Genomic DNA, 16583 nt, shown 5'->3' with positions numbered 1-16583 from the left:
TTACTAAGTAAATAACTTAACTAACCTCACTTGAAATATGAGTGATTACTCATATTTGTAAGATTATGGAGGAAAACTCATCTCAGAGATTAAAGATACCAACATCCACAGCTCTTTTCTGTGATTTCATCTATGTTTGTTGTCTTATTCTTCCTGTTGCTCCTTTTATCTTTTAACTGACATAATATACTATTGCGTAGCAGTGGGTTACATAATAACATGTGGGATGTGCAGTCATACTTTAGCAGATAATTCAGTTCAATTACAATTTTTTTTATATTTTTCCAAATTGCAAAAACAATCATCTCAAGATGCTTTTTATTGTAAAGACTCTACAATAGCCCAGAGAAAACCGCAACAATCAGCTGACCGCTATGATCCAGCACGTGGCAACAGTGGGAAGAAAAAAGAAACAGGAAGACACCTCCAGCAGAACAAGCTCAGGGATGGGCAGCCATCTGACATGACCAGCTGGGATTGGCGGAAGAAGCTGAGACACAGACACACTGTGGAAGAGAGTCAGAGACGAATAATAGCTACTGATGAAATGCAGAATGGTGTGTATATAACAGATAATAATGGTATTTTAAATCATCTAAACTGTACAGTTCCAAATCATCTGGCCTGTGGCTATACTTACCATACTTACCAGCATAAAAACTCCAAAACAAATTTCCTTGGCAGGTTTAGTAAATCTAGTGTTAACGTGTACAGATGTGGTTTGTGGTGAATCTCTGTACCAGTTCCTCTAAAGTCCAGTTTGAACCTGCAGGATGGGCTTTAGAAAGTCAAGCTCACAACTAAGGAGAAGTTGTGGGTGTTTCAAATACATTTTTGGTGAGATTTTACTGGATGCCAGTCTAACATAAAGCTAACACACAGAGACGTGCAACCACACACTCTCACATCCCAGCCAGGTTGAAAAAGCAGAGCTTCTATGAAATGGAAATCCACTACAACTTCTATTTAACCCCACACAGAAAAGTCCCAGCTAACCAGGATGTTTGAACACAAGGTGATACCGACAAATAAACACCGTGGTGCACTGATGTTTCACTGGCAGCGTGTTCGTATTTATCACATAGACAAGATAAAAGCAAATAAAGTTTAAATGAATGGCCGCATCCATGAGGAAAGACAAACTGCACACATAGTACAGACTCGGTGGAGACAGAGGAGCTCATTCTTGGACCATGTGAGGCCTTTGCATGTTGATCCTTTCAGCAGCTACTGCATTCAGTTGTTGCCCGCTGTTGCTCACTAAAAATGAGGATCGGAGGTGTTTGATTTCGTAACCTCCCCCATCCCTGCTGCCGCTCCTCTGATCTTTTTACTTTCATTTTACCAACGAGGCAGCAGCTGCTCCACGGTCTCTCTCTTTTACCAAATAAAGTAGTTTTCTTATAAACACTGCTCCGAGAATCCGATGGTCACCGTGAATTTACAAATCTGCGATCCGAACAGGTGAGTCTCTTCTCTGTGATATCACAGCTGCTTATGAAGTTTGGTTTTTATATTCACCCATGTGTCGTTCAATTTTCGCTTTCTCAAACTTCAAGTTCAGTAAAAGTAGAGATAAATATTCACTACTTTCTCCATTTGAAGTTTGATACTGTACAATTAATCACGTTAAAAGCACGTGTTTCTGGGGAATTCACCTGTTAGGACACGCCCCTCATGTATTTATAGCTCGTGTTCAGACTTATATTCAGCTGGTTTCGAGATGCTTTAATTATTTTCTGCATTACTGTCATATTAAAATGGGCGTAGGAGAGTTCAGTTACAGGATTTCTATCTCAACTCTAATAGTCGTCTTTCCGCTCCTTTTCGTCTTCAGGCTTGCTCAAGGTAAGCTTTAAAGTACATGTAAGGTATCCTTGCTTTGCAGCCAAATATTATTGCTACTCTCTCTATGTGTGTGTGTGTGTGTGTGTGTGTGTGTGTGTGTTATGGAAGTGTTTTCGTATGTAGCGCTCTTAGAGACCTGTCAGACTTATGCGGCTGTACTGTTATCGTAGCCAATTAAATAAACATGACTGAGGCAATCCCTTTAATTTCTATGGAGACAAAAAAAAAGTAAACATGTCAGCATCTTTGATACTAATGACGTTAGATGCTGTGATGCCTGTGTGTAACGTTTCAGTTTACTTCTATTGATATTTGGTGGCAGTAGGCTGCTTGGATTTGATTGGTCAAATCTTACCCTCATAAAACAAATCACTGAAAAATATTTGGCTGAATTGAACTGATATAAAGCATTGTCCACAAATCTCTGTTGATTTTGTTTTTCATTAAAAATATTTGGTTGGTTTAATTCAATTCAATTCAATTTTATTTATATAGCGCCAAATCACAACAAAAGTCGCCTCAAGGCGCTTCATAGATACAGAGAAAAACCCAACAATCATATGACCCCGTATGAGCAAGCACTTTGGCGACAGTGGGAAGGAAAAACTCCCTTTTAACAGGAAGAAACCTCCGGCAGAACCAGGCTCAGGGAGGGGCGGGGCCATCTGCTGCGACCGGTTGGGGTGAGAGAAGGAAGACAGGATAAAGACATGCTGTGGAAGAGAGCCAGAGGTTAATAACAGATATGATTCAATGCAGAGAGGTCTGTTAATACATAGTGAGTGAGAAAGGTGACTGGAAAGGAAAAACTCAATGCATCATGGGAATCCCCCGGCAGACTACATCTATTGCAGCATAACTAAGGGAGGATTCAGGGTCACCTGGTCCAGCCCTAACTATATGCTTTAGCAAAAAGGAAAGTTTTAAGCCTAATCTTGAAAGTAGAGATAGTGTCTGTCTCCTGAATCTAAACTGGAAGCTGGTTCCACAGAAGAGGGGCCTGAAAACTGAAGGCTCTCCCTCCCATTCTACTTTTAAATACTCTAGGAACAACAAGTAGGCCTGCTTTTTTTCTTTTGAATAACCCATAAATTATTCATCTATCACAATCACTCCCTTAAGAAATGAAAATTGATGAATGAAAAGTTTATTGGAAACATTTTTAAAATCTTAGACAGATTTATTTTCTTTTTTTTAATGAACTTACATACTTGCATGGTTAGAAGAAGAAATACTAAGACTGCATGTTTGACTCGAACCTTTTCATTAGCAGTTTGTTTAGCTGGGATAGGCTCAAAGAATTGGAATCTGTATTACTATAACTTGGGTACCACTGGCCTATTTAAATCTTAGGAACACATTATGTATTCTATACCATATATAAGTATAACTGCATGAGATTTTGTACTTATACCAGAGGTGTGATTTGAACCCTCAAGGTCTTATGTCAGTTGCCTCTTGAGTCAGTTAAGTCTGTGAGGATTAAGTGATTAGGCCTTAGTGATTAGACTTTCGGTGGAGATGGGACTGGGCCAGTGTTTGGTTGGAATTTAGGAGCAACTGAGCAACATTGAGATTAAATAAATGCCAAGACAGATTGCACAAAGATTTGTGTGTGTGTGTGTGTGTGTGTGTGTGTGTGTGTGTGTGTGTGTGTTGTTAATGCATGATATGTTCACTTCACTAAGAAGAAAAGTGGACAGTTATAAGCCTGATGTTATCTAAAACATGAATCAGAAAGATGACTGTTGTAGGAGGGTGTTCTATCACTTGAAAAGCTCTTTCAAAAGCATCTGATTTGTCTGAGAAGTGCTATATAAACAAGGCCTAATTGGTTGCATGTTGATTTGATTTATATCAGATTTAAAATCTCCCTTTTTGTCCCTCAGGTCAGTTACACGTGGTTGGATCCCTTCAGCCTGTTGCAGCAGCTCCAGGTGATGATGTGATCCTGCCCTGTCAAGTGGAACCAGCATTTAACGTGGCGAGGTTGACGGTGGAGTGGTCAAAGCCGGACCTCCGTCCTGACCCCAACGACCGGCTCAGCCGAGTGGAATATGTTCATCTTTACAGAGACGCCCACGAGGTCCCCGACATGAAGATCCCATCGTACATCGGGAGGACGGCGTTGTTCACAGACAGCCTGAGAGATGGAAACATCTCACTAAGAATCACTAATGTGACACAAGAAGATGAAGGAAGATACAGATGTTTCATCCCAAAGTTAAAGAGTCAAACAAGGTTTTCAATTGTTCGTCTGATTGTTGGTGAGTCAGACTGATAAAATCTTTTTTTTCTCAGTTTATTTTTTCTCAAAAGTATTAAAAACCTATAAGACCAATGACTTTAGTTATATCAGCTAATTTATGGATGATAAATACATATTTTTATTTAATTTATTTTGTTCTTTCAGACCCAAGTTTAACTGAAACTGTGACAACAAAGGCACAACTGGATCCTGAAAATTTCCATGTTCCTGATTTAAATGAAGAGATAGATAATAAAGGTGAGAACATGAGACCATCATACACCCAACACAGAATATGAAAAAGTCTTGAAATTAGCACTTTTTTGCTCTTGGGTCATGTGGAACCTACCATAAATGTTGCAAGTGCCTGAGACACTGAACCATTCATATTAATCCAACTTAGCTGAATACATGTGTGGTCTACGACACGAGTACATGTATTATGAATGTAAGGCAGTGGTTGCGGGTGTTCTGCGAGATAATGAGCAGACCTCTATGCATGCCAAATTTAATGCAGCTCTCGTCATTGTAACACTGTCACACAGCTAGATCTAAGCCTGTAACAAAAGCCTTTGCTTTCCACATTGTAGTACAGATGCAGGTCTTTTGCAAATCCATGCGCCAAATCTTTATCTCATCATTGTCAAATAATACAGTTTATCTCCACCTTTGCTGACCTCACAAAAAATGTCCCAAAAAAGTCAACAACATGATCTGGTGGACTGAAAAAGAAAGTGATTTTATGATTCTACTACTATAAAGACAGTTTCAATATACCAATATAAGATAATTGTTATCTTATATTGGTACCCATAATATGGGTGGATGAGAATGTGAAGTCAGCACATAGCAGTGCTATGTGTTAGCTTATGACATCAGTGTTGTATCTAAAAGTGCAGCAGAGGCTGCCTTATGCTTTATTTCATGACTGTACTGAATTATAAAGACATCACAGGAACTAACTTATCGTCTACCAAAAATTAAACTTCATATAATTCCCTTAGGGATTAATAAAGTATTCTGATTCTGATGATTAGACATAAAATTTCTATCAATAAAATATTGAAATATAAAAATGTGTAACTTCATGAGTTTGACAGTTACAGTTGGTCTCATCTCTGTTTGGTTTTTCCTGGCAGGTGGTTCGTCCGAGCGGTGCCGACTGATTCCAGTTGTGGTTCTCTGTGTGTTTATTCTTCTGTGCTTCGCAGTTGGAGGATGTTTGATCACAGAGTCACAAAAAGCAGAAGTATGTTAAAGTCTTAAATATTTGTTTTTATGCATTTACTTCATGTTTGAAATATTTGAAATATCACTGTACACAAAAGTGATTAAAAAAATCTTTCTCCAGCTCAAGAAACGTCCAATCTAATTGCTTTGTGCAAGGGCGCATTGGAACTGTTAACAGAGAAGAGTGCTGCCTACGTACCTGCGGATCGTTCATATGTGTTTGAAGATTCGAAGCATTAACTCTTCCAGCCTCTTCTGGACACAGTGGACGTGTCCCATAATCTGTTTGGACCCAAATGAACTTTAACTCCTGTAAATGCTGACCGTGCCTTCAGCGACTGGTCAGCTGATGTCAAGTAGTTTCGAGTGCAGAAACAGGATCCATCATCTGAGCCAAAGTTGAACTCTGGCTTCAGAGTATACGGTTACTTTAAATCTGTTGAAGTGATGTGTTGCAGCACTTTGTGTTTTACATGTCGACACTAAAGCTGAATTTGTTTTTGTTACTTTTATGTCAAAGTTATTTTGCTCACAAGGAAAGATTTAGCTCTGTTCACATAACTTTGCACTACATATAACGTGACTTCAGTGTTTTGCACATATACACACTTGCAGGATATATGAAAAACTGAAGATTGGTGGGAACTGAGGGGAGTTTTGTGTTTGTGTTTTTTTAAAGAGTCAAATCCAGCAGTAATGTATTGAGACAGCCTGGAGCTGTACGTGCTTTTTCATCTCTTAGTTTTCTTATAATGACACATTGTTTATGGGACAATTTTCTGTATCAGTTTTAGGATTTCAGTATTTGGATGTCATTTTAGAGGTATGTTTCCTTTATCAGGAAGAACTTTTCCATCCTCTGAACTCTAAAGTGCTTTTCAGTTACTTAACACTGACAATTAACGGGCTTTTGAGCCACGCAGCTATATTTATGGAGAAAAGAGCCAATATCATCAAAGTTAAATATTCATTGTTCTGTTTATTTGAGCTTCTTCATATTTAAATTCTTAGAAAATTGGTCTTTTTTTTAACGATTGTTCTGATTTTTGAAGTTTGAAACTCTTGTCACTCCTGCATTATCAAATGAATTTATGTGATATTTGAAACAGTGTTTATTCGGTTTCATGCAACAAAAAACAGCCACATAAAGTGCATTTCCAAGTGATTGCAGTGTGTTTGCGTCATATATTCAGTGATTAAAATCTGTTCTGGAGTTCAGCTGTTACATCACGTGATAGGCATCTTATGTTGTGTTAGCATCAAGGAATCATGGATGAGTAATGTGGGTGAGAATGTGAAGTCAGCACATAGGTCATAGCACTGTGTTAGCTTATGGCACCAGTGTTTTATCTAAAAGTGAGCAGAGGCTGCTTTATGCTTTCTTCTATGACGGTACTGAATTATAAAGATATCACAGAAACTAATTTATCATCTACGCAGAATTATACCTTACATCATAATCTGTAGTAGATTTCATTTTCACTGAAACTGTAAACGTATCTGTTGGGTGAAATTTCACATCCACCGTGCTTCATCATATCCCATCATATTGTTTTCATTTCCTTTCTGTGATTCTGTATAAACTTTATGTTTGCAGCCAATCCAGACATAAAAACTAACTGCTTCATCAGGTTCTAATGCTTTCTAATTTGGGCCAAAACTGAATAATTTATATGTGTATCTGGAGTTTAGGTGGATCTATTTCTCCAAACATAGGCCGGGGTGTTATTAAAAAGGTATATGTTTATGTATGTTTGATTTTACGCACTTACTTCACGGTTGAAAAATGTTAAACAGAAAAAACTGTGCACAAAAGTTTTGGGGGTTTTTTTTAGTTATGAAAGCCACTGGAATTCTTTAATTTTCTTGAAGGTTTGAGATGTGTCTCAAAACTGGATTGTAGGTAGCAAACAGTTAGTGTCTATGTTCAAGGATGGCCTTTCACAGTAGACATAGATGGCCTCTTTCACTCCTCTTTCAAACCATGTGTCTTCCCTGATCTTCTTTTCTGTGCATCTTTGATGATTTGATGAAAGCTCAGATTTCCACATGTTTTAAGAGTTTTCTTTACATGTGTGTGTTCCTTTTCTTTCTCATCTGGCTTAGAGGGAACATTTTTTGCCCAGTGCTGTAGGGTCCTGATTACTCCAAGTTTGTGTTCCAGAGGGTGGTGCTCTGTGTGTGGAGGCTTCTGGTAAACTTCAATGTTGAGGTTTCCATGCTGCTCAAGGTGCAAAGCACATTCCAGAAATAGCAAACTGTTATCCTTTGTATCTTCCCCGGGGAACTTTATATTTCTACCCACTGAGTTGATGTGAACAGTAAAGGCTTCTACTTCTTAGGTTTTGATTGTGACCCAGGTATTATCCACATACCTGTAACAGCAGCTTGGTGCTGTCCCTTTAAAAAGCCTTTACTGTCCACTTGCTCCATGTAAAGGTTGGCTACAATAGGTAACACGGGGCAGCCTGTGGCAAATCTATGGCCTCACTGTATTTACAATTAATGGTGGTAACATAGAGGTCTAACAGTGTGCATATCTGACTGGGGGTAAAGCTGGATCTTTTTTCTAGGGAGCTGTCTTGCTGTAGTAATTGCTGCTTGAAATCAGGCCAGTACAGAATAATATGGAGTTCAGATGAGAACTTAAAAGATTTACTCCAAATATAGGCTCAGGAGGGTTATTAATAGGCTGTATTGGAATAAATAATGCATTTAATTAGGATAAAGTAAACACCTCTTCTTTTTTTCTTTTTTTTTAAATTCGACAATATTGCAGAAAAAATCGTCTTATGATCCCACAAACTGAGTTTGTTCAAGCAGATCAAGTCAAACTCAGATTTTCAGGACAGAGCCATGGAGCATCCACAACTACTGAAGACCGAAGCCTGAGCATACCACTAACCACAACAAACAAGAGATCACACAATTTTGTTTTCATTTAAAATGCTTGTTAATTAATTTTTAGTTGAAATTTTTAGCTATATAACAATTTTAGCTATATAATTTAATTGTCACAACAAGTCCAGGGTTACACATATGCTCTGCATGATTCAGCTGGTTTGTGTTTATGACAAGTTGCAGAGTGCCCTCTAGTGGACCAGCGATGCAACATCAACACTTATATTTTAAGAGCGTTCCTTCTGTCTCTTCTTTACTCCATTATTATATTTTTCGTTTATTCGCCATTATTATTGTTGATTCCAGTGTAGATTCTGATTGCAGCCAGGCTCTAGTTATTAATACTAAATGGTTTCCTCCCACCAAACAACTCTGAGTATCATATTTACCCCATAAACCCAGAAATGATTAATTAACATTTACTATATTTCATGAAACCTATTCTTTTTCACGTGAGAAGGACAAAGTGAAAGTGAAAATAAAACTCCAATTTTCAACTTTTCTGCATATGTCAGGAAGGAAAAGGCTGAGGGAGGCATGAAGGATGTTACTCAGACTTGTTGCTGCCAGGAGATGAGGTAGAGGAGGCCCAGACATGACAGCTTTAAGGTGCCTGAGCAGGAACAAAGTGATCGCACCCAACATCCACACTGGACGAGTAAGGCAGAGCTCTGAATTTTGTGGCATTGCAATGTGTAGGAAGGGAAATAAGAACACTTAGACACACACAAGTAGAGTACATAATCAGATCATTTCTATTCAAGTCACTTTTATTTATATAAAATCACAACAACAGTGGCTGTAATGGAGGAGGTCACTTTAAGAGGGATGGACTTGACCTCCTGACTATGACTGATGTAGATGATAAGGTGCTGACTCTATGAATCCACAATCTCAACAGGGTTGTCCGATAAGAACAGATGGCGTATCCACAAAATCCACTGCCACTCAGGTATCTGTCGTTCACTCATTTATTTAACAAGAATCCGAAGCACACATCCATAATGTGAGTGAGGGGATTTAACAGGCTGTAAAATGCTATATGCCGTGTGGTGAGTGATGGTGTGGTTTCTGTTGGAAAGAACATAAAAGTCTTCCATAATTATGTGAACAGAGTGAATTAAATGTGTAATACAACAATACAAACAATACTGGATAGTGGAACATGCAACCAAAATAAGGGAGTGTCAACAAATGCTAATTTTACTATTTACATAAATCCTAACTAGGCACTTTACATTAGAGCTAACATGAGAAATTAGTGACAGTCCCTTTTAATGACCGCACCGCAGAGGCTGCTTCGCAGTAAACGGCAGTAACAATCGGTAAACAAAGTGTGCGCCAAGGATTAAACAAGGGAGGATAATGGCCGCAGCAAAGAACAAACACGATAAAACACAGAAACTTACAGTCTCATGGACGCACACCGCTAACAGCATTAGAAGGAATGAAAATCCACACGGTGAGTAAAACTCTGCTGAATCTTCCCACCTGCAGCTCCGACCGAACTCTCTGCGTGCGTAATGATGAGGTAGAATTGTGTCTTCTGATTGGTGAAGAGAATGGGTTGCCTCACCGCTCATTGGCTAAACGGCAGCAGTATGCTGATATCTTACTCCGCAGATGTGGCTCCGTTCGTGAGTTCTGCGAACTGGCTGGCCTTTTGTACAGTGGCTTCAAGGTGCTTAAACTATGGGCACTTCCTATTGAACTATTTCTTTGATTTATATAAATAATATTTTCTAAAACTAATTAAACTTTATCAGTTCAGTTTGGAGCCTAAAGAAATGGGGTTACAACAGTTTTTAACATGAAACCTAAAAACTGCCCACAACCACCTCCTAAAGACCTTAAATAGAAAATAGGCAAAGTGGTTTTAAATATGTCAGACCACACAAACCAGAGTCAGGTGCTTGTCGCTGACTGCAACTTTAAACTGAAAACAGAGTATCTATAAAATGTTTGATGCATGACTCTGATACCCTGGGATCTGGATACACTGGGTCCCAGTGGTAGTAAACTCAACAAGTCCACACACTATCCTTAGATTAGGCAGTCCATCAAGAGGCCTGAATCAGCCAAACCATGACACAGGAAAGCCTTTGTCGATGAGCTGATGATTCCCTGCACACACTGCAGTTTGTGTCCAAGTTTGTGCTCCAGAGGGTGGTGGGAGTCAAAGAGGAGGTACTGCTCTGTGTGTGGAGGCTTCTGGTAAACTTCAGATTTCTATTCTCCTCAATGTGCAGCTGTTATCCTTTGTATCTTCCCCGGGAAACTTTATATTTCTATCCACTGAGTTGATGTGAACAGTAAAGGCTTCTACTTCTTAGGTTTTGATTGTGACCCAGGTGTCATCCACATACCTGTAACAGCAGCTTGGTGCTGTTCTTTTAAAAAGCCTTTACTTTCCACTTTCTCCATGTAAAGGTTGGCTACAATAGGTAACACGGGGCAGCCCTTGGCAAATCCATGGCCTCGTTGTATTTACAATTCATGGTGGTAACACAGAGGTCTAACAGTGTGCATATCTGACTGGGGTTAAAGCTGGTTCTGTTTTCTAGGGAGCTGTCTTGCTGTAGTCATTGCTGCTTCAAATCAGGCTTCTACTCCAAACATGGACTCGGTGGGGTTATTAAAAGGCTGTATTGGAAATAAATAATGTATTTAACTGCGATAAAGTCTCAACACCTTTCTTTTTTAAATTTGACAATATTGTATTAAAAACATCCTCTTATTATTCCATGATTATTATTATTATTCCTTATTATTCCATTAAGGGAACAGTCTAAATTTAATGTTTCTGATGTCTTCTGGCTGATTAATACATGTGTGTCCTACAGAGGACCCCATAGCTACAATTTTGCGCTTAAGTTGGGAGGGGTAATAAAACAGAAGTCAGTTCAGTACAATCAACTGCCATCCAGCAGTGAGTTTACACACTAACTTAAATCAGCATTTTGTAGGTAAATGTCTAAATGAGCTCGAGTGAATCAAAATGAACCAAAACTTATTGAGTTAAGGATAAAAAGGAAGACTAATACCATGAGACTGAAACCATAACTATAAAAAATGATCATAGTAACATAGTAATCACAAAGTAAACTTCTGTGGTAAACAAACCTGTAATGGTCTTTTTTTGTACAGCTATTTAAATCATTTATTGTAAAGCATTTAAATGAGTCTCCTGTGAATTCATATGAAATACAGAGGCGTGCTTCCTCTGGTATTCTGAAGTAAAACATCACAGGCTGATCAGTTTGTTGCTACATCTATTTATAAAATGCAAAACCAGATGCTCACACACAGACACATGATTGACTTTTCACACATTTGGCTCAATAATGGTGCACAGAGTTGGTGAGCTCACAGTGTCAGAGCGGCTTTGTAAACCTATTTGTGGAGGATGTATGTCACAGTTTCATCTTCGATACCACAAATTTCAAATGTTTACTGTCTTTACCAAGAAGTGTATCACAATGAAGTGAAGTTATGGAATATTTATTAAACTCTGAATTCAAATAGCGCAATGTTATTAGAAGAAAACTTCAATCCTGCATGAAGATCAATTGACACACTGTGGGAAGGTGATTTGTACAACACTTAAAGGAGAACGTCAATGTCTTTTTTTTCCAGATATTTATGTGATATCCCTTAATTTCTGGAGTTTACACACACAGACAGTACTAGAATTAAAAAAAAATACAAATTTGGCATCCATTCAGATGATGATGTAAACTCACAGATTGAGTTAAAGACTCATGGAACAGCTCTGCTGAGTTTTCTCTTCTGTGACTCCAAATACTATCATCATGTCTAAATGACAATCGAATATATACAATATATTATTCTGTAAGAGGGGAGTAGGAGAGCAGAAATAAAGTAAATGTTCATCACTCTATGGAGGATGTGCAGTTACATTTTAGCTGATGCTATTTTAAAATATGTGTAAATATAAAGAGTGTGTTAGTAAACCAGCTATCTTAGTCTTTGGCCAAATGAAGAAGTTCAGTGAGGTTAAACATCCTCTTTGCCTAATCTGTATGTGCTAAATTTATCCTACATTTCCTCTAATTGCTGGTTTGTGGTTGCTATATTTGGATGGGCTTGTAGAAAAAAATAAGTGAGTAGTTCAGCAGAAGCTGTAGATGTTGCAAAGGAATTTCCTGTTGTATTCTACAGTAGTCCATCTATTGCAGGGATGGCTGGTATGAGCAGGAAGTCGATGCACCGTAGGGACAGAGACACATACAGCGACACACTCAATGAACACTTAACAGTCCATTCTTTATTAAAGCTGTGGTTCTCAGCATCAGAAAGCTTTTGTACTCCCAGTGTTCTGCACAAACTACCACGCTGCATGTGACAGCGATAAAAAGGGAATAAATATCATACAGCATTTATATATTCCGTCATATTCCTTCTTATCAGTTAGGCGGGATGAAAGCATTGGAGGTAAGCTTTCACACACACACACTTTTTAAATTCAGTTTAACAGGATTTGTGAAATGTACAGTAATCGTACCCCTTTCAAAATAAAATTTTGTAGTGAAAGGAACTCACTAACTCCAATTTTCAACTTTAGTCCATACTTTAGGAAGGAAAGGGCTGACAGAGGCAGGATGGATGTTACTCAGGATTATGGGAGGTGACTCAGACTTATTGTCAGGAGATGAGGTAGAGGAGGCCCAGACATGACAGCTTTAAGGCTCCTGAGCAGAAATAAAGTGATCGCACCCAACATCCACACTGGACGAGTAAGGCAGAGCTCTGAATTTTGTGACATTGCAATGTGTAGGAAGGGAAATAAGAACACTTAGACACACACAAGTAGATTACATAATCAGATAAAAGTTTGATTTCTTTGATTTATAGAAATAACATTTTCTAAAAGCAAATTAAACTGTACCTTTCATTTCTTCATCTGTTCAGTTTGAACCCTTCTGAAACAGGGTTACAATAGTTTTTAACATGAAACCTAAAAACTGCCCACAACCATCTCCCGATGACCTTCAACAGAAAATAGGCAAAGTGGTTTTTAAATATGTCAGACCACACAAACCAGAGTCAGGTGGTTGTCACTGATTGCAACTTTAAACTGAAAACAGATTATCTAAAACATATTTGCAGCATGACTCGGATCTGGATACACTGGGTCCCAGTGGTAGTAAACTCAACAAGTCGAGACATTATCTTTAGATTTGGCAGTCCATCAACAGGCCTTAATCAGCCAAACCGTGACACAGGAAAGCCTTTGTCGATGAGCTGATGAGTCCCTGCACACACTGCAGTTTGTGCCTGGGAACTCAAATCGCACAACTTCAGAGCCCCACCTTACACAGCACTTCTTGTAATTGACTTTGAATGTTGGCATTTTGTTCCAGCTCAGACTTCTCAGAAGCCAGTTTGTCCTATTCTAAGGTTTCACCTTTTTGTTCCTTCTCTCTGTTATTACATACACGATTACTGTTGGTGTCATACCTCAGGTGTTAGTGACCCAACAATGGAGCTTTGGAAATAATGACCATGTGTTAAAAGTCCTCACCTCTGTCCATACGTCAGGAATCAGAGGACTGGAAGAAAAGTGATTCTCATCCCTGTTAGGAGATCAGGTGGAGGAGGACTAGACAGCGATTGTTAAACACGGCATTTAAGTGTGTGTAATCCACCTCTGAGCACTATGATAGCTGCTATAGGCTCCACCACTCCACCCTCCCGAAACCTGAATTGGACAAGCAGACGAAAATGAAGAAAAAAATAAAATAAAATAATAATAATAATAATAATGTATTTTTTAAAAAGAAGCATAACCTGGAAGGGTAACATAAGCCACTCCCTCCTCGTCGTCTTTCTCTCTCCCTTGCACACCGTTGCACACACACGCACCGGTGCGTCAGCTTCAGGCGGACCATCACTACTGTTTTTCATAAAGTTTTCTCCTCTCGATAAAGAACCCGATGGTCGCGATCAGCTAATGAAGCTTCTGACTGAAAAGGTGAGCCGCTTCTGCTCTGATCTACAATACTGTTTGATCATTAATGAGAACGAGCGCTTCCTGGATTCAAACCGCTCCTGTCTGAATGTATAACATCTTCTACGCATTGGCTAAAATATTACAGCACTCCAAACCTCTCTTTAAAAGTAACATTAGAATTACTTTATTCTCACGGAACGGTTATGTTTAACCTGAAAACACGTCGACGTGTGACATAATGTTGGCAGGCAGCTGACTCATGGCCCAAAGCATGACTCAATCTTTGTCACGTGATTAGTTTCAACACGCCCACAGACCGGTCATTCATCAGCTGCTCTGCAGTAGTGATGGGCAGATGAAGCGTCATGAAGCACTGAAGCTTTTCATCCAATTGGTTCACCCCAACGCGAAGCTTCTTGAAGCTTCATTTGCTCTAGCAGGACACCTACTGGACGTAAAAATATTAGTTGGCATGAATTTGAAGAGTGTGGCATTTTGCACACAGCCTGTAAATGTCAACAACAACAGGAGTGTGTAAAACATCTATATTGTAGTGATGGCAGTATACTGTGTATATTTATACTGGCAGTATGGAAAATGACTATTTGGAAACGCCTAAAATGGAAATGATCATATACTGTGAGGTGAGGTGTGGACAGTGGTTGTGCTTTTGTAATATTGAGGCAAGGACAGTGATTAGTGTTTAGGGGACACATCATTGGTTTTTATTTAAAAACAACAGTTTCTCCACTGTGGCAGGTCGTAGGCGATTTCTTTTTTTTCTAAACTGTCTCTAACTCTCTCCAAACTGTCTCTAACTCTCACTAACCGCAACTCTCCATCAAACACCCACATTTTGAATGGGGTCTGAGGGGTTTATATCGCTGTCATAGCTCGCGGCAAAGTTCGAACCGCTTTCTGAACCAGTCACGTGGTACAGCCGGGCAGCGAGGCTTCGGACGTCATCATTTTCAGCTCCTCCCATAAATGAAGCAAGCCTCGATACGCGCTTCGCGGAAACGCCCCCTCCATTACTCGACACACGCTTCGAAGCCTCGATACAGAACGTCCCATCACTACTCTGCAGTCACATAGTCCTGTCGAAGATGGACACAGAAGAGTCAAGTGTCAGCGTTTCTACTATATTCACGTTCTTGTTGTTGCTTTCCCCCATCGTGTCTCTTGAAGGTAAGCTATAAAGCTATACATATGATGGCTCGCACATGTAGTTGGGTTTGATGATCTAACTAAACGAGATTTATATTCTAATGTGAAGCGTTCCTGTATGTATGGATACAGTAATATATATACAACATTTAATTTAACAAAGCAATTTAAAACAATGATGAAACTCAGTGGTAATTTAATGCGTTGTGTGGTGGATGTTGGCAGTGTTAAGGACAAACACAGACAAACTAGTAAATACTTTAATATGAATAAAATCCTAAAATGTCCTGGTGGTATTTTTGTTTCTACATAAGCTGTTAGACTGTTTTCAACAGCTGTGAACTAAATTATACTGCATGTCTTGTGATGGAACATAATGGAAAAGCAAAACAATCAGTCAACTCATGTAATGGCTTGGTAAGCCATTACAACCGAAGCCTTTATAAGGGGTTTTGTGTGTGGGGAAAAATAGGTTCTTTCAGCTAAGAGGTGACCACAGACAATGTAATCCCAAGCCCCACCAGGCTTTAAGTGGTTCATTTGTCCTCCCATTCTCAATTAATACACAGTATTTCTGCTGACACTCTACTATTGTACTTATTTGAGGACATGTATTTGTTGGGTTTAAGGCCTTTTTTTTTTATCAGGGAGAAGGTCAAAAGACTACACTGAGCTCACTGTGCGGTGAGCTCTGTCACTTTTGTCTGAAGCTGTGGCGTGGCTACTTTTTTTTTTATAAATGAAATGAAATTTGCTCTTCATAACCTTTTTATGAAATTAGAAGTGTTTAAAAGGTAGATATAGTATTAATTATTTATTTAATATGTATATATGTATATATGTATGTATGTATGTATATATATATATATATATGTGTGTATGTGTGTGTGTATATGTATATATATATATATATATATATATACACACACACACATTGAACCGCTACATCGATCACTACGGCCGTCTTCTTCTGTTTGTCTACCACCACTATGTCCGGTTGGTTAGCCACCACCATTTTGTCCGTCTGTATCTGGAAGTCCCACAGGATCTTAGCTCGGTCATTCTCCACCACCCTTGGGGGGCATCTCCCATTTTGACCTCGGGACTTCCAGGTTATACTCGGCACAGATGTTCCTGTACACTATGCCGGCCACTTGGTTATGGCGTTCCATGTATGCCTTGCCTGCTAGCATCTTGCACCCTGCTGTTATGTGC

General features: G+C 39.0%; 2 protein-coding genes across 3 annotated transcripts in view; both read left to right on the top strand.

The window, feature by feature from the left end:
* The first annotated feature begins 1584 nt into the window (after positions 1-1584).
* On the top strand, positions 1585-6621 carry LOC146579590 (myelin-oligodendrocyte glycoprotein-like). The gene is made up of 5 exons (XM_085269516.1): positions 1585-1848; positions 3738-4115; positions 4262-4354; positions 5236-5345; positions 5448-6621. Exons 1-5 carry the CDS (start codon positions 1761-1763, stop codon positions 5466-5468), a joined length of 690 nt encoding a protein of 229 aa, XP_085125642.1. The 5' UTR covers positions 1585-1760; the 3' UTR covers positions 5469-6621.
* Positions 6622-14726: 8105 nt separating this feature from the next.
* LOC146579589 (myelin-oligodendrocyte glycoprotein-like) overlaps positions 14727-16583 on the top strand; it is a 7634-nt gene continuing 5777 nt past the window's right edge. The window contains exon 1 of one of the 2 annotated variants that reach the window (XM_085263654.1): positions 14727-15389. In XM_085263654.1, coding sequence (XP_085119780.1) covers positions 15308-15389 — 82 coding nt within the window. In that variant the 5' untranslated portion in view covers positions 14727-15307. The remainder of the gene's footprint in view (positions 15390-16583) is intronic. The other variant, XM_085263645.1, reaches the window with a different exon arrangement.

The sequence above is a fragment of the Mchenga conophoros genome, linkage group LG3 (assembly GCF_057382185.1).
Source record: "Mchenga conophoros isolate Kocher_MC1m ecotype Shallow Benthic linkage group LG3, M_conophoros_male_GT1.1, whole genome shotgun sequence".
NCBI classification, from domain to species: Eukaryota; Metazoa; Chordata; class Actinopteri; order Cichliformes; family Cichlidae; genus Mchenga; species Mchenga conophoros.
The sequence above is the reverse complement of the archived record's forward strand: the minus strand, read 5'-3'. Positions and strand labels throughout refer to the sequence as shown.